A 22,242-nucleotide genomic window follows, 5' to 3' on the forward strand; every position below is an offset into this window, starting at 1 on the left:
TTGTACAAGCTTTGGTTCGTATAAAACCTGTCATTAAGTCAATTTCTCCTCCTTGGAGTTTGAATTCTGTTCTGGGGGCTCTTCAAGCTCCTCCGTTTGAACCTATGCATTCATTGGACATTAAATTACTTTCTTGGAAAGTTTTGTTCCTTTTGGCCATCTCTTCTGCCAGAAGAGTTTCTGAATTATCTGCTCTTTCTTGTGAGTCTCCTTTTCTGATTTTTCATCAGGATAAGGCGGTGTTGCGAACTTCTTTTAAATTTTTACCTAAGGTTGTGAATTCTAACAACATTAGTAGAGAAATTGTGGTTCCTTCATTATTTCCTAATCCTAAGAATTCTAAGGAGAAATCTTTGCATTCTTTGGATGTAGTTAGAGCTTTGAAATATTATGTTGAAGCTACTAAGAATTTCCGAAAGACTTCTAGTCTATTTGTTATATTTTCCGGTTCTAGGAAAGGTCAGAAGGCCTCTGCCATTTCTTTGGCATCTTGGTTGAAATCTTTAATTCATCATGCTTATGTCGAGTCGGGTAAAACTCCGCCTCAAAGGATTACAGCTCATTCTACTAGGTCAGTTTCTACTTCCTGGGCGTTTAGGAATGAAGCTTCGGTTGATCAGATTTGCAAAGCAGCAACTTGGTCTTCTTTGCATACTTTTACAAAATTCTACCATTTTGATGTGTTTTCTTCTTCTGAAGCAGTTTTTGGTAGAAAAGTACTTCAGGCAGCTGTTTCAGTTTGATTCTTCTGCTTATAATTTCAGTTTTTTTCATTTTAAGATTTAAACTTTATTTTGGGTGTGGATTATTTTCAGCGGAATTGGCTGTCTTTATTTTATCCCTCCCTCTCTAGTGACTCTTGCGTGGAAGATCCACATCTTGGGTAGTCATTATCCCATACGTCACTAGCTCATGGACTCTTGCTAATTACATGAAAGAAAACATAATTTATGTAAGAACTTACCTGATAAATTCATTTCTTTCATATTAGCAAGAGTCCATGAGGCCCACCCTTTTTTGTGGTGGTTATGATTTTTTTGTATAAAGCACAATTATTCCAATTCCTTATTTTTTATGCTTTCGCACTTTTTTCTTATCACCCCACTTCTTGGCTATGCGTTAAATTGATTTGTGGGTGTGGTGAGGGGTGTATTTATAGGCATTTTGAGATTTGGGAAACTTTGCCCCTCCTGGTAGGAATGTATATCCCATACGTCACTAGCTCATGGACTCTTGCTAATATGAAAGAAATGAATTTATCAGGTAAGTTCTTACATAAATTATGTTTTTTGGCGCAAAAATTTTTTTCTTTATTATTTCCGGCGTCATACTTGTCGCCGGAAGTTGCGTCATTTTTGATGTTTTTGCGCCAAAAATATTGGCGTTACCGGATTGGGCGTCATTATTGTCTCCACATTATTTAAGTCTCATTGTTTATTGCATCTGGTTGCTAGAAGCTTGTTCACTGGCATTTTTTCCCATTCCTGAAACTGTCATTTAAGGAATTTGATCAATTTTGCTTTATATGTTGTTTTTTCTTTTACATATTGCAAGATGTCTCAGATTGAGCCTGAATCAGAAGATACTTCTGGAAAATCGCTGCTTGATGCTGGATCTACCAAAGCTAAGTGTATTTGCTGTAAACTTATGGTATCTGTTCCTCCAGCTGTTGTTTGTAATGTATGTCATGACAAACTTGTTAATGCAGATAATATTTCCTTTAGTAATGTTACATTACCTGTTGCTGTTCCATCAACATCTAATACTCCTGTTCCTGTTAACATAAGAGATTTTGTTTCTAAATCCATTAAGAAGGCTATGTCTGTTATTCCTCCTTCTAGTAAACGTAAAAAGTCTTTTAAAACTTCTCATTTTTCTGATGAATTTTTAAATGAACATCATCATTCTGATTATGATAATGATTCCTCTGGTTCAGAGGATTCTGTTTCAGAGATTGATGCTGATAAATCTTCATATTTATTCAAAATGGAATTTATTCGTTCTTTGCTTAAAGAAGTCTTAATTGCATTAGAAATAGAGGATTCTGGTCCTCTTGATACTAAATCTAAACGTTTAAATAAGGTTTTTAAATCTCCTGTAGTTATTCCAGAAGTTTTTCCTGTCCCTGATGCTATTTCTGAAGTAATTTCCAGGGAATGGAATAATTTGGGTAATTCAGTTACTCCTTCTAAACGTTTTAAGCAATTATATCCTGTGCCATCTGACAGATTAGAGTTTTGGGACAAAATCCCTAAAGTTGATGGGGCTATCTCTACTCTTGCTAAATGTACTACTATTCCTACGGCAGATAGTACTTCCTTTAAGGATCCTTTAGATAGAAAAATTTAATCCTTTCTAAGAAAAGCTTACTTATGTTCAGGTAATCTTCTTAGACCTGCTATATCTTTAGCGGATGTTGCTGCAGCTTCAATTTTTTGGTTGGAAGCTTTAGCGCAGCAAGTGACAGATCATGATTCTCATAGCATTGTTAATCTTCTTCAACATGCTAATAATTTTATTTGTGATGCCATCTTTGATATCATTAGGGTTGATGTCAGGTATATGTCTCTAGCTATTTTAGCTAGAAGAGCTTTATGGCTTAAAACTTGGAATGCTGATATGTCTTCCAAGTCAACTTTGCTTTCCCTTTATTTCCAGGGTAATAAATTATTTGGTTCACAGTTGGATTCCATTATTTCAACTGTTACTGGGGGGAAAGGAACATTTTTACCACAGGATAAAAAATCTAAAGTTAAATGTAGGTCTTCTAATTGTTTTCGTTCCTTTCGTCACAATAAGGAACAAAAGCCTGATCCTTCCCCTACAAGAGCGGTATCAGTTTGGAAACCATCTCCAGTCTGGAATAAATCCAAACCTTTTAGAAAGCCAAAGTCAGCTCCCAAGTCAACATGAAGGTGCAGCCCTCATTCCAGCCCAGCTGGTAGGGGGCAGATTACGATTTTTCAAAGAAATTTGGATCAATTCGATTCACAATCTTTGGATTCAGAACATTGTTTCACAAGGGTACAGAATAGGCTTCAAGATAAGTCCTCCTGCAAGAAGATTTTTTCTTTCCCGTGTCCCAGTAAATCCAGTGAAGGCTCAAGCATTTCTGAAATGTGTTTCAGATCTAGAGTTAGCTGGAGTAATCGTGCCAGTTCCAGTTTTGGAACAGGGGCTGGGGTTTTACTCAAATCTCTTTATTGTACCAAAGAAGGAGAATTCCTTCAGACCAGTTCTGGATTTAAAAATTTTGAATCATTATGTAAGGATACCAACATTCAAAATGGTAACTATATGGACTATTCTGCCTTTTGTTCAGCAAGGGCATTATATGTCCACAATAGATTTACAGGATGCATATCTGCATATTCCGATTCATCCAGATCACTATCAGTTTCTGAGATTCTCTTTCCTAGACAAGCATTACCAGTTTGTGGCTCTGCCGTTTGGCCTACAGCTCCAAGGATTTTTACAAAGGTTCTCGGTGCCCTTCTGTCTGTAATCAGAGAACAGGGTATTGTGGTATTTCCTTATTTGGACGATATCTTGGTACTTGCTCAGTCTTCACATTTAGCAGAATCTCATACGAATCGACTTGTATTGTTTCTTCAACAACATGGTTGGAGGATCAATTTACCAAAAAGTTCATTGATTCCTCAGACAAGGGTAACCTTTTTAGGTTTCCAGATAGATTCAGTGTCCATGTCTCTGTCTCTGACAGACAAGAGACGTCTAAAATTGGTTTCAGCTTGTCGAAACCTTCAGTCTCAATCATTCCCTTCGGTAGCCTTATGCATGGAAATTCTAGGTCTTATGACTGCTGCATCGGACGCGATCCCCTTTGCTCGTTTTCACATGCGACCTCTTCAGCTTTGTATGCTGAACCAGTGGTGCAGGGATTATACAAAGATATCTCAATTAATATCTTTAAAACCGATCGTACGACACTCTCTCACGTGGTGGACAGACCACCATCGTTTAGTTCAGGGGGCTTCTTTTGTTCTTCCAACCTGGACTGTGATTTCAACAGATGCAAGTCTGACAGGTTGGGGAGCTGTTTGGGGGTCTCTGACAGCACAAGGGGTTTGGGAATCTCAGGAGGTGAGATTACCAATCAACATTTTGGAACTCTGTGCAATTTTCAGAGCTCTTCAGTCATGGCCTCTTCTAAAGAGAGAGTCGTTCATTTGTTTTCAGACGGACAATGTCACAACCGTGGCATATGTCAATCATCAAGGAGGGACTCACAGTCCTCTGGCTATGAAAGAAGTATCTCGAATACTGGTTTGGGCGGAATCCAACTCCTGTCTAATTTCTGCGGTTCATATCCCAGGTATAGACAATTGGGAAGCGGATTATCTCAGTCGCCAAACGTTACATCCGGGCGAATGGTCTCTTCACCCAGAGGTATTTCTTCAGATTGTTCAAATGTGGGGACTTCCAGAAATAGATCTGATGGCTTCCCATCTAAACAAGAAACTTCCCAGGTATCTGTCCAGATCCAGGGATCCTCAGGCGGAGGCAGTGGATGCATTGTCACTTCCTTGGAAGTATCATCCTGCCTATATCTTTCCACCTCTAGTTCTCCTTCCAAGAGTGATTTCCAAGATTCTAAAGGAGTGCTCGTTTGTTCTGCTGGTGGCTCCAGCATGGCTTCACAGGTTTTGGTATGCGGATCTTGTCTGGATGGCCACTTGCCAACCGTGGACTCTTCCATTAAGACCAGACCTTCTATCGCAAGGTCCTTTTTTCCATCAGGATCTCAAATCCTTAAATTTGAAGGTATGGAGATTGAACGCTTGATTCTCAGTCATAGAGGTTTCTCTGACTCAGTAATTAATACTATGTTACAGGCTTGTAAATCTGTATCTAGGAAGATATATTATCGAGTCTGGAAGATTTACATTTCTTGGTGTTCTTCTCATCATTTTTCTTGGCATTCTTTTAGAATTCCTAGAATTTTACAGTTTCTTCAGGATGGTTTGGATAAAGGTTTGTCTGCAAGTTCCTTGAAAGGACAAATCTCTGCTCTTTCTGTTCTTTTCCACAGAAAGATTGCTAGTCTTCCTGATATTCATTGTTTTGTACAGGCTTTGGTTCATATAAAACCTGTTATTAAGTCAATTTCTCCTCCTTGGAGTTTGAATTTGGTTCTGGGGGCTCTTCAAGCTCCTCCATTTGAACCTATGCATTCGCTGGACATTAAATTACTTTCTTGGAAAGTTTTGTTTCTTTTGGCCATCTCTTCTGCTAGAAGAGTTTCTGAATTATCTGCTCTTTCTTGTGAGTCTCCTTTTCTGATTTTTCATCAGGATAAGGCGGTGTTGCGGACTTCTTATAAATTTTTACCTAAGGTTGTGAATTCTAACAACATTAGTAGAGAAATTGTGGTTCCTTCATTGTGTCCTAATCCTAAGAATTCTAAGGAAAAATTGTTGCATTCTTTGGATGTAGTTAGAGCTTTGAAATATTATGTTGAAGCTACTATCAATTTCCGAAAGACTTCTAGTCTATTTGTTATCTTTTCCGGTTCTAGGAAAGGTCAGAAGGCTTCTGCCATTTCTTTGGCGTCTTGGTTAAAGTCTTTGATTCATCATGCTTATGTCGAGTCGGGTAAAGCTCCGCCTCAAAGGATTACAGCTCATTCTACTAGGTCAGTTTCTACTTCCTGGGCGTTTAGGAATGAAGCTTCGGTTGATCAGATTTGAAAAGCAGCAACTTGGTCTTCTTTGCATACTTTTACTAAATTCTACCATTTTGATGTGTTTTCTTCTTCTGAAGCAGTTTTTGGTAGAAAAGTACTTCAGGCAGCTGTTTCAGTTTGAATCTTCTGCTTATAATTTCAGTTTTTTTCATTATAAGATTTAAACTTTGTTTTGGTTGTGGATTATTTTCAGCGGAATTGGCTGTCTTTATTTTATCCCTCCCTCTCTAGTGACTCTTGCATGGAAGATCCACATCTTGGGTAGTCATTATCCCATACGTCACTAGCTCATGGACTCTTGCTAATTACATGAAAGAAAACATAATTTATGTAAGAACTTACCTGATAAATTCATTTCTTTCATATTAGCAAGAGTCCATGAGGCCCACCCTTTTTTTGTGGTGGTTATGTTTTTTTTTTGTATAAAGCACAATTATTCCAATTCCTTATTTTTTATGCTTTTGCACTTTTTTCTTATCACCCCACTTCTTGGCTATGCGTTAAACTGATTTGTGGGTGTGGTGAGGGGTGTATTTATAGGCATTTTGAGGTTTGGGAAACTTTGCCCCTCCTGGTAGGAATGTATATCCCATACGTCACTAGCTCATGGACTCTTGCTAATATGAAAGAAATTAATTTATCAGGTAAGTTCTTACATAAATTATGTTTTTTAAATACCTCCATGTAAACCAAAGACTGGTAGGCATATGAAAGAAGAATATGGCAGCTGATTCAGTATTAAAAATGACTGCTTTTTATTTCATACAGGTGGTAAGAGTCCATGATCCTTACTCTTGGGAATTACTCTTCTCTACCACTAGGAGGAGGCAAAGATTCCCAAACCCCAGGAGCTCTATATTTCCCCTCAGATGTATTGGGTTTGTTTTAGAGTGCCAATTCTTTTATTTGTGATGCTGTTTTTGAAATTATGAAGATTAATTTAAAAAGCATGTCTTTAGCAATTCTTGCCAGGAGGGCCTTGTGGCTTATATCCTGGTCTGCTAATATGGGGCCAGATTAAAAGTGTTAGCGCCAGGAGCATAAACACGATCGTGAGATCTCTGTGTTCTTTAAGCTCAAATCCATATTATAAGTGATGCAGTGTTTAAATGACGGCAATTTTGTTTGTGGAAAATTGTGGTAATTTACGCTCCACATATTTTCTATTGTCGGCCTTGTGTGGTAATGTCCGCTCATATTACAAATTGAAAGTAAATGCAATCGCTCAAACGCGATCACATTTACCACTCAAACTTTTTATGCGACCTCAAAGGGATAGTAAACACCAAAAATGTTATTGTTTAAAAAAATAGATAATCCCTTTATTTACCATTCTCCAGTTTTGTATAACCAACACTGTTATAGAAATTCACTTTTTACCTCTGTAATTACCTTGTCTCTACGCTTCTACAGAATAACTCCTTAGCTAAGATCTTTTGACAGACTTGCGTTTCAGGCAATTAGTGCTGACTCTTAAATAACTTCACGTGCATGAGCACAGTGTTATCTATATGAAACACATAAACTAATGCCCTCTAGCTGTGAAAAACTGTCAAATGCATAGGCGGCCTTCAAGGGCTTAGAAATTAGCATATGAGCCTATCTAGGTTTAGCTTTCAACTAAGAATAACAAGAGAACAAAGCAAATTTTATGATAAAAGTAAATTAGAAAATTGTTTAAAATGATATGCCCTATCTGAATCATGAAAGTTTACTTTGGACTTTACTATCCCTTTAAAGGTTGCGTAAAACGTTTGCCCGGAGGAAACAGTTGCACCAAACTAGTCTATTAACCCCTAAACTGCCACACCCCTATTGCAAAGTAACCCACTAGACTATTAACCCCTAAACTGCCACACCCCCACCGCAAAGTAACCCAGTACATTATTAACCCCTAAACCACCACAACCCCCATAACAAAGTAACTCACTAACATCTAAACCCCCTAACCTAACACCCCTAGGTTACCCCAGAACAGACTAACCTTACCTTTATAAAAAAAAAAAAAGCTAACTACCTTAAAAAAAAGAGAAAAAAACCTACCTGAAAAAGTAAAAAAACCTAACTTTACCTTTAAAAACAATGAACCTAACATTACTTAAAAAACTAAAAACTTACATTAGTTAAACAAAAAACCTAACATTACATTAATTAAAAACAAAAAACCTACTATTACAAAAAAAAACTACCATTACAAAACAATAACAAATTACCAAAAATAAAAAAATCAGTTATGCCTATTCTAAAACCCCCCTGAAAAAAACCCACCCCAAAATAAAACAAAACCCTATACTAACACTAAACTACAGATGTAGCCCTTAAAAAGCCTTTTGTAGGGCATTGCCCTAAAGTGTCAGCTCTTTTTGTGAGGGAAAAAAGCTACAAACCTCTACAATTAACCCAGCAGCACTCCATCTTATCTTCATCCCGGCATCAGTCTTCATCCATCTTCTTATCTTCATCCCCGACATCCTCTTCATGAGATCACCAGCCGCACACACAATGCGAGGTTCACCTTTTATATACAGTCGTATGCAAAAGTTTAGGCACCCCTGACAATTTCGATGATTTTCATTTATACATAATTGGGGCCTAGATTTGGAGTTCGGCGGTAGCCGTCAAAACCAGCGTTAGAGGCTCCTAACGCTGGTTTTGGCCGCCCGCTGGTATTTGGAGTCAGTGATTAAAGGGTCTAACGCTCACTTTACAGCCGCGACTTTTACATACCGCAGATCCCCCTACGCCATTTGCGTAGCCTATCTTTTCAATGGGATCTTTCTAACGCCGGTATTTAGAGTCGTTTCTGAAGTGAGCGTTAGAGCTCTAACGACAAAATTCCAGCCGCCTGAAAATAGCAGGAGTTAAGAGCTTTCTGGCTAACGCCGGTTTATAAAGCTCTTAACTACTGTACCCTAAAGTACACTAACACCCATAAACTACCTATGTACCCCTAAACCGAGGTCCCCCCACATCGCCGCCACTCGATTTAAATTTTTAACCCCTAATCTGCCGACCGCCACCTACGTTATACTTATGTACCCCTAATCTGCTGCCCCTAACCCCGCCGACCCCTATATTATATTTCTTAACCCCTAACTTGCCCCCCACAACGTCGCCGCAAGCTACTTAAAATAATTAACCCCTAATCTTCCGACCGCAAATCGCCGCCACCTACGTTATCCCTATGTACCCCTAATCTGCTACCCCTAACATCGCCGACCCCTATATTATATTTATTAACCCCTAATCTGCCCCCCTCAACGTCGCCGACACCTGCCTACACTTATTAACCCCTAATCTGCCGAGCGGACCTGAGCGCTACTATAATAAAGTTATTAACCCCTAATCCGCCTCACTAACCCTATCATAAATAGTATTAACCCCTAATCTGCCCTCCCTAACATCGCCGACACCTAACTTCAATTATTAACCCCTAATCTGCCGACCGGAGCTCACCGCTATTCTAATAAATGGATTAACCCCTAAAGCTAAGTCTAACCCTAACACTAACACCCCCCTAAGTTAAATATAATTTTTATCTAACGAAATAAATTAACTCTTATTAAATAAATGATTCCTATTTAAAGCTAAATACTTACCTGTAAAATAAATCCTAATATAGCTACAATATAAATTATAATTATATTATAGCTATTTTAGGATTAATATTTATTTTACAGGTAACTTTGTAATTATTTTAACCAGGTACAATAGCTATTAAATAGTTAAGAACTATTTAATAGTTACCTAGTTAAAATAATAACAAAATTACCTGTAAAATAAGTCCTAACCTAAGATATAATTAAACCTAACACTACCCTATCAATAAAATAATTAAATAAACTACCTACAATTACCTACAATTAACCTAACACTACACTATCAATAAATTAATTAAACACAATTCCTACAAATAAATACAATTAAATAAACTAGCTAAAGTACAAAAAATAAAAAAGATCTAAGTTACAGAAAATAAAAAAATATTTACAAACATAATAAAAATATTACAACAATTTTAAACTAATTACACCTACTCTAAGCCCCCTAATAAAATAACAAAGCCCCCCAAAATAAAAAATTCCCTACCCTATTCTAAATTAAAAAAGTTACAAGCTCTTTTACCTTACCAGCCCTGAACAGGGCCCTTTGCGGGGCATGCCCCAAGAATTTCAGCTCTTTTGCCTGTAAAAGAATAAATACAATACCCCCCCCCAACAGTACGACCCACCACCCACATACCCCTAATCTAACCCAAACCCCCCTTAAATAAACCTAACACTAAGCCCCTGAAGATCTTCCTACCTTGTCTTCACCATACCAGGTTCACCGATCCGTCCTGAAGAGCTCCTCCGATGTCCTGATCCAAGCCCAAGCGGGGGCTGAAGAGGTCCATGATCCGGTCAAAGTCTTCATCCAAGCGGGGCAGAAGAGGATCTTCCATCCGATTGAAGTCATCATCCAGGCGGCATCTTCGATCTTCTTCCATCCGGAGCGAAGCGGCAGGATCCTGAAGACATCCAGCGCGGAACATCCATCCGGACCGACGACTGAACGACGAATGACTGTTCCTTTAAGGGACGTCATCCAAGATGGCGTCCCTCGAATTCCGATTGGCTGATAGGATTCTATCAGCCAATCGGAATTAAGGTAGGAATTTTCTGATTGGCTGATGGAATCAGCCAATCAGAATCAAGTTCAATCCGATTGGCTGATCCAATCAGCCAATCAGATTGAGCTCGCATTCTATTGGCTGATCGGAACAGCCAATAGAATGCGAGCTCAATCTGATTGGCTGATTGGATCAGCCAATCGGATTGAACTTGATTCTGATTGGCTGATTCCATCAGCCAATCAGAAAATTCCTACCTTAATTCCGATTGGCTGATAGAATCCTATCAGCCAATCGGAATTCGAGGGACGCCATCTTGGATGACGTCCCTTAAAGGAACAGTCATTCGTCGTTCAGTCGTCGGTCCGGATGGATGTTCCGCGCTGGATGTCTTCAGGATCCTGCCGCTTCGCTCCGGATGGAAGAAGATCGAAGATGCCGCCTGGATGATGACTTCAATCGGATGGAAGATCCTCTTCTGCCCCGCTTGGATGAAGACTTTGACCGGATCATGGACCTCTTCAGCCCCCGCTTGGGCTTGGATCAGGACATCGGAGGAGCTCTTCAGGACGGATCGGTGAACCTGGTATGGTGAAGACAAGGTAGGAAGATCTTCAGGGGCTTAGTGTTAGGTTTATTTAAGGGGGGTTTGGGTTAGATTAGGGGTATGTGGGTGGTGGGTTGTAATGTTGGGGGGGGGTATTGTATTTATTCTTTTACAGGCAAAAGAGCTGAAATTCTTGGGGCATGCCCCGCAAAGGGCCCTGTTCAGGGCTGGTAAGGTAAAAGAGCTTGTAACTTTTTTAATTTAGAATAGGGTAGGGAATTTTTTATTTTGGGGGGCTTTGTTATTTTATTAGGGGGCTTAGAGTAGGTGTAATTAGTTTAAAATTGTTGTAATATTTTTATTATGTTTGTAAATATTTTTTTATTTTCTGTAACTTAGATCTTTTTTATTTTTTGTACTTTAGCTAGTTTATTTAATTGTATTTATTTGTAGGAATTGTGTTTAATTAATTTATTGATAGTGTAGTGTTAGGTTAATTGTAGGTAATTGTAGGTAGTTTATTTAATTATTTTATTGATAGGGTAGTGTTAGGTTTAATTATATCTTAGGTTAGGACTTATTTTACAGGTAATTTTGTTATTATTTTAACTAGGTAACTATTAAATAGTTCTTAACTATTTAATAGCTATTGTACCTGGTTAAAATAATTACAAAGTTACCTGTAAAATAAATATTAATCCTATAATAGCTATAATATAATTATAATTTATATTGTAGCTATATTAGGATGTATTTTACAGGTAAGTATTTAGCTTTAAATAGGAATCATTTATTTAATAAGAGTTAATTTATTTCGTTAGATAAAAATTATATTTAACTTAGGGGGGTGTTAGTGTTAGGGTTAGACTTAGCTTTAGGGGTTAATACATTTATTAGAATAGCGGTGAGCTCCGGTCAGCAGATTAGGGGTTAATAATTGAAGGTAGGTGTCGGCGATGTTAGGGAGGGCAGATTAGGGGTTAATACTATTTATTATAGGGTTAGTGAGGCGGATTAGGGGTTAATAACTTTATTATAGTAGCGCTCAGGTCCGCTCGGCAGATTAGGGGTTAATAAGTGTAGGCAGGTGTCGGCGACGTTGAGGGGGGCAGATTAGGGGTTAATAAATATAATATAGGGGTCGGCGATGTTAGGGCAGCAGATTAGGGGTACATAGGGATAACGTAGGTTGCGGCGGTTTACGGAGCGGCAGATTAGGGGTTTAAAAAAATATGCAGGGGTCAGCGATAGCGGGGGCGGCAGATTAGGGGTTAATAAGTGTAAGGCTAGGGGTGTTTAGACTCGGGGTACATGTTAGAGTGTTAGGTGCAGACGTAGGAAGTGTTTCCCCATAGGAAACAATGGGGCTGCGTTAGGAGCTGAACGCTGCTTTTTTGCAGGTGTTAGGTTTTTTTTCAGCTCAAACAGCCCCATTGTTTCCTATGGGGGAATCGTGCACGAGCACGTTTTTGAGGCCGGCCGCGTCCGTAAGCAACTCTGGTATCGAGAGTTGCATTTGCGGTAAAAATGCTCTACGCTCCTTTTTTGGAGCCTAACGCAGCATTTGATTAAACTCTCAATACCAGAGTTAAATTTATGGTGCGGCCAGAAAAAAGCCCGCGGAGCGTTAGCAGCCCTTTTACCGCCGAACTCCAAATCTAGGCCTGGGTGTTTGGATCAGCAATTTCATTTTAATCTATTAAATAACAGGACACAGTAACTTTTCAGTAGTGAATTGCGGTTTATTGGATTAACAGAAAATGTGCAATATGCATCAAAACGAAATTAGACAAGTGCATAAATGTGGGCACCCCAACAGAAATATTGCATCAATATTTAGTAGAGCCTCTTTTAGCAGAAATAACAGCCTCTAGACACTTCCTATAGCCTGTAATGAGTGTCTGAATTCTGGATGAAGGTATTTTGGACCATTACTCCTTGCAAAACATCTCCAGTTCAGTTAGGTTTGATGGTTGCCAAACATGAACAGCCCGCTTCAAATCACCCCACAGATTTTCAATGATATTCAGGTCTGGGGACTGGGATGGCCATTCCAGAACATTGTACTTGTTCCTCTGCATAAATGCCAGAATAGATTTTGAGCAGTGTTTTAGGTTGTTGTCTTGTTGAAATATCCAGCTCTGGCAGAGGCATAACTACAAACCACAGGGCCCAGGTGCAAGAATCTAAGAAGCCCCCCCCCCCCCCCCCCCCCCCCCCCCCCCCCCAAAAAAGTGAATTTGCTACTTTTTTTTTTTTTACATTTAACACAGAAACAAAATGTGAATCAGATTACATGTCTACAAAAGGAGGTACCCTGTTTCCACAGTCTGTGAGATGGTCTGACCCCCCATTACTGTATATAGTGACACTGTTTAACCTACCAGTACTGTATATAGTGAGTCAGTGACACAGTCTGTAATCTGCCGGTGAGATGGCTGGCATGACCCTACCCACCCCAGTACTTTATAAAGTGACCACAGTAGTCTGTGACATGGTCCATTCCCCCGTACTGTATATAGTGGTACTGTATAGACTGACACTGTTTACCCCCCACTCTCCCATGCTGTAGTAACAAGGTCTGTAATTTGCTGGTTCCACAAACATACACACATACATGCATAAATACACACACAATCACATACATACACACACATATAAACACCAATGGGTAAAACAGAAACACTAACCCCTCTAGTCAGAGACACTAGTGAAGCATCATGTCACACTCACATGATATCAGTGCAGGCAGTGGCAGGTCAACGTTTTTTATTGTAAAAAAAAAAAAAAAATAGCGACCTCTGCACCCCCTGTAGTTTCGCCCCTGAGCTCTGGTGTAACTTCAAGTTTCTGACTGATTCCTCAACATTATTCTCAAGTATCTGCTGATATTAAGTGTAATCCATGCAACCCTCAACTTTAACAAGATTCCCAGTACCGGCACTGGCCCCACAGCCCCACAGCATGATGAAACATCCACCAAATTTTACTGTGGCTAGCAAGTGTTTGTCTTGGAACGCTGTGTTCTTTTGCCGCAATGCATAATGCCACTTGTTATGACCAAATAACTCAATCTTTGTTTAATCAGTCCACAGCACCTTCTTCCAAAATGAAGCTGGCTTGTCCAAATGTGTGTTTGCATACCTCAAGCGATTGTTTGTGGCATGTGTGCAGAAAAGGCTTCTTCCGCATCACTCTCCTATATGGTGAATTGTTGAACGATGCACAGTGACACCATCTACAGCAAGATGATGTTGTAGGTCTTTGGAAGTGGTCTGTGGGCTGTTTTTGACCGTTCTCCCCATCCTTTGCCTCTCCGATATTTTACTTCTGGCCTTAACACGAACTGTGCCTGTGGTCTTCCATTTCCTCACTATGTTCCTCACAGTGGACACTGACAGCTTAAATCTCTGCAATAGCTTTTTGTAGCCTTTCCCTAAATCATAATGTTGAACAATCTTTGTTTTCAGGTCATTTGAGAGTTGTTTTGAGGCCCCCATGTTGCCACTCTTCAGAGGAGAGTCAAAGAGAATAACAACTTGCAATTTGCCACCTTAAATACCTTTTCTCATGATTGGATGCACCTGCCTATGAAGTTCAAGGCTTAATGGGCTCACCAAACCAATTGTGTGTTCCAATTAATCAGTGCTAGGTAGTTACAGGTATTCAAATCAACAAAATGACAAGGGTGCCCAAATTTATGTACCTGTCTAATTTCGTTTTGATGCATATTGCACATTTTCTGTTAATCCAATAAACATAATTTCACTACTAAAATATTACGGTGTCCTTCATTTATTTGATAGATCAAAATGAAATTGCTGATTCAAACACCCAATTATTTATAAATGAAAATCATGGAAATTGTCAGGGGTGCCTAAACTTTTCCATATGACTGTACCTTTGCATTCCTATTGGCTTATATAACATTTTAATTTCAAATCAACCAATAGAATGAAAGCTGTTTTTTCCACTTTTCTCTCTCCATTGAAGTTAATGGGAGAGTATGTTAATGCAATCAAAATAATTTAACTTCTGCTCTTTGCGAGCATCAGGTTAGCACGCAAGCAAAATTTTTTTACTTTTAACTTGAAATATGTGCGCTACTCGCGTAAAGAGCAGAAGTCGAGTGGAATTAACGTGCGAGTGGGAGCGTTAAGTACCACTCCACTCGTAATCAAGCCCATGGTGTCTAAATCTTGATTATTGTCTCTCTTCTTTCAGGGAAATAAGCTATTTGGTTCTGATTTAGATTCTATTATTTCCACTGTTATTGGCGGTAAAGGGGCTTTTCTTCCTCAACACAGAAAATCTAAAGGGAAATCTAAAGCTTCTAACCATTTTCATACTTTTCTTCAGAAAAGCTAAAGCTTTTTTTTCAGTCTGTCTCAGATCTGAAAGATATGGGAGTTATTGTTTTAGTTCCTTTGCATGAGCAGGGGATGTGATTTATTTAAAATCTCTTCATTGTTCCAAAGACCAGTTCTGGATCTAAAGAATCTGAACAAGTTTGTAGGTATTCCATCTTTCAGAAAGGAAACTATCAGCACTACTCTCCCTTTTTGTTCAGCTAGGTCAGTTTATGTCCACAATAGATTGAAAGGATGCTTATCTTTATGTTCTTATTCACAGGGATCATTTCCATTTTTTGAGATTTGCCTTTCTGGACAGGCATTTTCAATTTGTTGCTTCCATTTGGTCTGGCTACAGTTCCAAGAATATTCACAAAGGTTCTGGGTGCTCTTTTGTGTGTGATCTGGTCTCAGGGTATTGCAGTGTTTCCATACCTGGACGACATCTTGGTTCTGGTTCAAGCTCCATCTTTTCCTTTAACATTATCTCACACCAACCGACTCTTGTTGTTTTGTTCAACAGCATGGTTGGAAGATCAATTTTCCAGAGTTCTTTGGTTCCTCAGACAAAGGTAACTTTTTTGGATGCTGCTATCTACCCCAGCTCTTGTGTTAAGGGTTTTGCAGGCTTGTCCTTTTGAACCTATGCATAAACTGGACATTAAACTACTAAATTGGAAAGTGTTGTTTCTTTTGGCTATTTCTTCAGCTAGAGTTATCTGCTATTTCTTGTGAACCTCCTTATCTGATTTTCCATCAGGATAAGACTGTTTTATGGACATTATTTAATTTTTGCCTAAGGACAAAATAAAAGAACAAACAAACTAGAATTTTGTCTTAAATCCTTATGAGCATCAACATAATATTTCAATGCCCTAACAACATCCAAATAATACAAAGATCTTTCAACAGCATTTTTAGGATTAGGACACAAAGAAGGAAAAACAATCTCTCTGCTAATGTTATCAGAAGAAATGTGTTTCAGATCTAGAGTTGGCTGGAGTAATTATGCCAGTTCCAGTTCTGGAACAGGGGCTGGGGTTTTATTCAAATCTCTTCATTGTACCAAAGAAGGAGAATTCCTCCAGACCAGTTCTGGATCTAAAAATATTGAATCGTTATGTAAGGATACCAACATTCAAAATGGTAACTGTAAGGACTATCCTGCCTTTTGTTCAGCAAGGGCATTATATGTCTACAATAGATTTACAGGATGCATATCTGCATATTCCGATTCATCCAGATCATTATCAGTTTCTGAGATTCTTGTTCCTAGACAAGCATTACCAGTTTGTGGCTCTGCCATTTGGCCTAGCAACAGCTCCAAGAATTTTTACAAAGGTTCTCGGTGCCCTTCTGTCTGTAATCAGAGAACAGGGTATTGTGGTATTTCCTTATTTGGACGATATCTTGGTACTTGCTCAGTCTTCACATTTAGCAGAATCTCATACGAATCGACTTGTGTTGTTTCTTCAAGATCATGGTTGGAGGATCAATTTACTAAAAAGTTCATTGATTCCTCAGACAAGGGTAACCTTTTTGGGTTTCCAGATAGATTCAGTGTCCATGACTCTATCTTTGACAGACAAGAGACGTCTAAAATTGATATCAGCTTGTCGAAACCTTCAGTCACAATCATTCCCTTCGGTAGCCTTATGCATGGAAATTCTAGGTCTTATGACTGCTGCATCGGACGCGATGCAGCAGTCATAAGACCTAGAATTTCCATGCATAAGGTTCAGCTCTGTATGCTGAACCAGTGGTGCAGGGATTACACAAAGATATCTCAATTAATATCTTTAAAACCGATTGTACGACACTCTCTGACGTGGTGGACAGATCACCATCGTTTAGTTCAGGGGGCCTCTTTTGTTCTTCCGACCTGGACTGTAATTTCAACAGATGCAAGTCTTACAGGTTGGGGAGCTGTGTGGGGGTCTCTGACGGCACAAGGGGTTTGGGAATCTCAGGAGGTGAGATTACCGATCAATATTTTGGAACTCCGTGCAATTTTCAGAGCTCTTCAGTCTTGGCCTCTTCTAAAGAGAGAATCGTTCATTTGTTTTCAGACAGACAATGTCACAACTGTGGCATACATCAATCATCAAGGAGGGACTCACAGTCCTCTGGCTATGAAAGAAGTATCTCGAATTCTGGTTTGGGTGGAATCCAGCTCCTGTCTAGTTTCTGCGGTTCATATCCCAGGTATAGACAATTGGGAAGCGGATTATCTCAGTCGCCAAACGTTGCATCCGGGCGAATGGTCTCTTCACCCAGAGGTATTTCTTCAGATTGTTCAAATGTGGGGACTTCCAGAAATAGATCTGATGGCCTCTCATCTAAACAAGAAACTTCCCAGGTATCTGTCCAGATCCAGGGATCCTCAAGCGGAAGCAGTGGATGCATTGTCACTTCCTTGGAAGTATCATCCTGCTTATATCTTTCCGCCTCTAGTTCTTCTTCCAAGAGTGATCTCCAAGATTCTGAAGGAATGCTCGTTTGTTCTGCTGGTAGCCCCAGCATGGCCTCACAGGTTTTGGTATGCGGATCTTGTCCGGATGGCCTCTTGCCAACCGTGGACTCTTCCGTTAAGACCAGATCTTCTGTCGCAAGGTCCTTTTTTCCATCAGGATCTCAAATCCTTAAATTTAAAGGTATGGAGATTGAACGCTTGATTCTTAGTCAAAGAGGTTTCTCTGACTCTGTGATTAATACCATGTTACAGGCTCGTAAATCTGTATCTAGGGAGATATATTATAGAGTCTGGAAGACTTATATTTCTTAGTGTCTTTCTCATCATTTTTCCTGGCATTCTTTTAGAATTCCGAGAATTTTACAGTTTCTTCAGGATGGTTTGGATAAAGGTTTGTCTGCAAGTTCCTTGAAAGGACAAATCTCTGCTCTTTCTGTTCTTTTTCACAGAAAGATTGCTATTCTTCCTGATATTCATTGTTTTGTACAAGCTTTGGTTCGTATAAAGCCTGTCATTAAGTCAATTTCTCCTCCTTGGAGTTTGAATTTGGTTCTGGGGGCTCTTCAAGCTCCTCCGTTTGAACCTATGCATTCATTGGACATTAAATTACTTTCTTGTAAAGTTTTGTTCCTTTTGCCATCTCTTCTGCCAGAAGAGTTTCTGAATTATCTGCTCTTTCTTGTGAGTCTCCTTTTCTGATTTTTCACCAGGATAAGGCGGTGTTGCGAACTTCTTTTAAATTTTTACCTAAGGTTGTGAATTCCAACAACATTAGTAGAGAAATTGTGGTTCCTTCATTATGTCCTAATCCTAAGAATTCTAAGGAGAAATCATTGCATTCTTTGGATGTAGTTGGAGCTTTGAAATATTATGTTGAAGCTACTAAGAATTTCCGAAAGACTTCTAGTCTATTTGTTATCTTTTCCGGTTCTAGGAAAGGTCAGAAGGCCTCTGCCATTTCTTTGGCATCTTGGTTGAAATCTTTAATTCATCATGCTTATGTTGAGTCGGGTAAAACTCTGCCTCAAAGGATTACAGCTCATTCTACTAGGTCAGTTTCTACTTCCTGGGCGTTTAGGAATGAAGCTTCGGTTGATCAGATTTGCAAAGCAACAACTTGGTCTTCTTTGCATACTTTTACTAAATTCTACCATTTTGATGTGTTTTCTTCTTCTGATGCTGTTTTTTGGTAGAAAAGTACTTCAGGCAGCTGTTTCAGTTTGAATCTTCTGCTTATATTTTCATTTAAATTTTATTTTGGGTGTGGATTATTTTTCAGCGGAATTGGCTGTCTTTATTTTATCCCTCCCTCTCTAGTGACTCTTGCGTGGAAAGATCCACATCTTGGGTAGTTATTATCCCATACGTCACTAGCTCATGGACTCTTGCTAATTACATGAAAGAAAACATAATTTATGTAAGAACTTACCTGATAAATTCATTTCTTTCATATTAGCAAGAGTCCATGAGGCCCACCCTTTTTTTGTGGTGGTTATGATTTTTTTGTATAAAGCACAATTATTCCAATTCCTTATTTTTATGCTTCGCACTTTTTTCTTATCACCCCACTTCTTGGCTATTCGTTAAACTGATTTGTGGGTATGGTGAGGGGTGTATTTATAGGCATTTTGAGGTTTGGGAAACTTTGCCCCTCCTGGTAGGAATGTATATCCCATACGTCACTAGCTCATGGACTCTTGCTAATATGAAAGAAATGAATTTATCAGGTAAGTTCTTACATAAATTATCTTTTTTCCCCTGCTCCTTCTTATGGCTCTTGTTCCTTTTTCTTACCTAATTTGCTTGGCTGTACATTAGACTAAGGTATGTGTGAGTTGGGAGGGGGTTTTATAGAGATCTTGGGATTTAGGGATCTTTGCCTCCTCCTAGTGCTAGAGAAGAGTAGTTCTCAAGAGTAAAGATCATTGACTCTCACAGCCATGAAAAAAATTAATTAATCAGGTTAGCATAAATTATGTTTTTTTAGTTATCCAACTCTTTATTATTATCATAAATGCATGCTTATACCGATAATCAATTTGTGTACAAGTTTCATAGTTGTGATAATATATTTATTTATTTAACATCAACGTCAGCACCTCTGGGTCTAAGTCTCTAGAAAAAGAATATTCCACTGATTACCCTTATTTAATAATTATGTTGTCAATATGTCTAAAAATATATGTTCTAAGCACTAGACATTTTAGAAAAAAATTCTAATCATTACTTTCTATATGGCAATGCTAATGAAAATAGAATTCCCCTTCTCTATAGGATGTGCCTGCAGCATTTTAGATGCTCAAATTGCTTATATTTTGTTTTGAAAAACATATGAAATATTGTTTTACACATTGTCTCCTAAAACACTATTAAATTGTGGTCCTAGGAATTCACAATTCTCACTAAATTACCCTTGATAATTAAAATGCCGAAAAACAGTGTTTTACCGGTTAGTAAAGGTAACTAAATTGATTGATATTGTGATGGTAAATTTCTTTTAACATTAAATAATTTACTTTACTTACTTTAATTTACACCATTATTTCTGTTATTGTTAGGGGATTGGCTATTTGGAACACTGCTATTCTCTAAGAAAAACCAAGGCATGAAATTTATATTTGGGGATGCCAAATGTGTTCTCGATGATGAGGAATATGATGAGGTCTTTTTATTTGACGAATTTGAAAACAATGGAGAAAAAAATACACCTACAGAGAAACCTAAAGCTTTTGATGAAGATACAATAAACACAGAAGACATAGACTACACAGACTATATAGCTCTAAAATATGATATTCGGTCCCGTCAAAACAATACAGGTAATGAAGATATGGAACAGCTGAATTTAACTGCATTAGCTATAGAAAACTCACACAGTGAGCATTTTCAACATGTCTCTAATGTTTCTAATACTGCTGTGGAAAACACAAGGGTGAATTTGTCTAAGATTGATAATTTATCAAAAGATTCTGATTACTACTCTGAAGAAGAAACAGATATTGATGAAGTTGTCATATCACCAATTACAAACTTAAATATAACAGCTAGTGACATAAAAAGAAAATTTCATAGCGCAGATCATTTGTTAGAAAATGTCACTGAGCAGTTTGCTGAACAACCAGAACATCCTGTAAATGTTGAAGAATTTAATAGTACAGAAGAACCTCCTAAGTATTTAAGTAGGACTGAAATATACAACAGCACAGATCTGGAATCTGATCACCTTTTTGTTACACTTGTTGATGATATCAATGATTTAAATACATCCCGAACAAATCGAACTTACGCCATGGAAGATATAAAAGAAATAAATGACTCTGTAATACCAGTAAATATTTCAGAAAATGCACAAATTAGGAATGTTGCGAAAAGAGATGTTAAGAGTGTAATAGAAAACTCAAGCAATGCTCTGCTAAACATAAATTATGTTTTGGAAAATGTTAGCTCTTCGACTAACATTGATGACAACAAAAACTTATTTCAGACACCTGAAAATGTGACGTTGTTACCAGAATCAATGATTGATACAAGAAAGGAGCCAAATGGGACACTGCAACCATTTACAACGAGCATTTCACCTACTATTTCAAGTACTTACATGGAAAATGAAACACAAAGTGCAGTAACCCAACCAAATGTGTCTGACTCTACAAACAATAACATAGAAGAGGATTATGAGGATATCGAATTTAAAGAAATCTTAGGGTAAGATATGAGTCAGATGAATAATTATAATTATTATTATATTTGTTTCGCTTTTTATATACAGTTGTATTATACTGTTTTATGTTTTATAAAAATAGCCTTTATTATTCCATATGGGTCAAGTTACAATCAGATGATGTTTCAAGCCCAACTGACCCTTAATCTACCTGATGTACACCTGTATGCTGTTTAAATAATGTTATACGACACTGCCATCTAGTGGCCAATTACTAGATACTCTTTTAAACTTGTATAATCATTTGCATCTATACTTAAAGGGACATTATACTCATATGCTAAATCACTTAAAAGTGATGCAGCATAACTGTAAAAAGCTGACAGGAAAATATCATCTGAGAATCTCTATGTAAAAAAGGAATATTTTTTACCTCACAATTTCCTCAGCTCACCAGAGTAAGTGCTGTGTAAAAAAGCTATCTTTCAGTCACTGCCCAGCTTCAGGTAAAATTAAAAAAAAAGAAGAAATGAACAGCAGCCAATCAGCATCAGCAGTGCTGAGGCCATAAACTTTTACTGTGATCTCATGAGATTTCATAGTAAACTTCTTTAAACTTAATATGGAAATAACATGAGTGTGCGTGAGGCACGCTCCCTTACTGGTCCCGGGACAGGCATACTTATTTGCTGCTTAAAGTCCTTTACAATGGGGTGTGAATACTTAGAACATTTTGAGGTAAAATATCTTTCTTTTTTACATAGAGATGTTCAGGTGATATTTTCTAGTCAGCTTTTTACAGCTATGCTGCATCACTTTCAAGTGTTTCAACATTTGGGTATCATGGCCTTTTAGAAAGTATCGCCACCAAGTGGTTACAAATTAAAACA

The 22,242-nt window shown here is 38.2% G+C and overlaps 1 protein-coding gene across 1 annotated transcript in view; it reads left to right on the forward strand.

The window, feature by feature from the left end:
- Nucleotides 1-22,242, forward strand: part of F5 (coagulation factor V) — a 423,639-nt gene that overhangs the window by 175,907 nt on the left and 225,490 nt on the right. Inside the window, exon 13 of the mRNA XM_053706505.1 lies at nucleotides 20,250-21,396. Coding sequence (XP_053562480.1) covers nucleotides 20,250-21,396 — 1,147 coding nt within the window. The remainder of the gene's footprint in view (nucleotides 1-20,249; nucleotides 21,397-22,242) is intronic.

Source organism: Bombina bombina, chromosome 3 (assembly GCF_027579735.1).
Source record: "Bombina bombina isolate aBomBom1 chromosome 3, aBomBom1.pri, whole genome shotgun sequence".
Taxonomy (NCBI): Eukaryota; Metazoa; Chordata; class Amphibia; order Anura; family Bombinatoridae; genus Bombina; species Bombina bombina.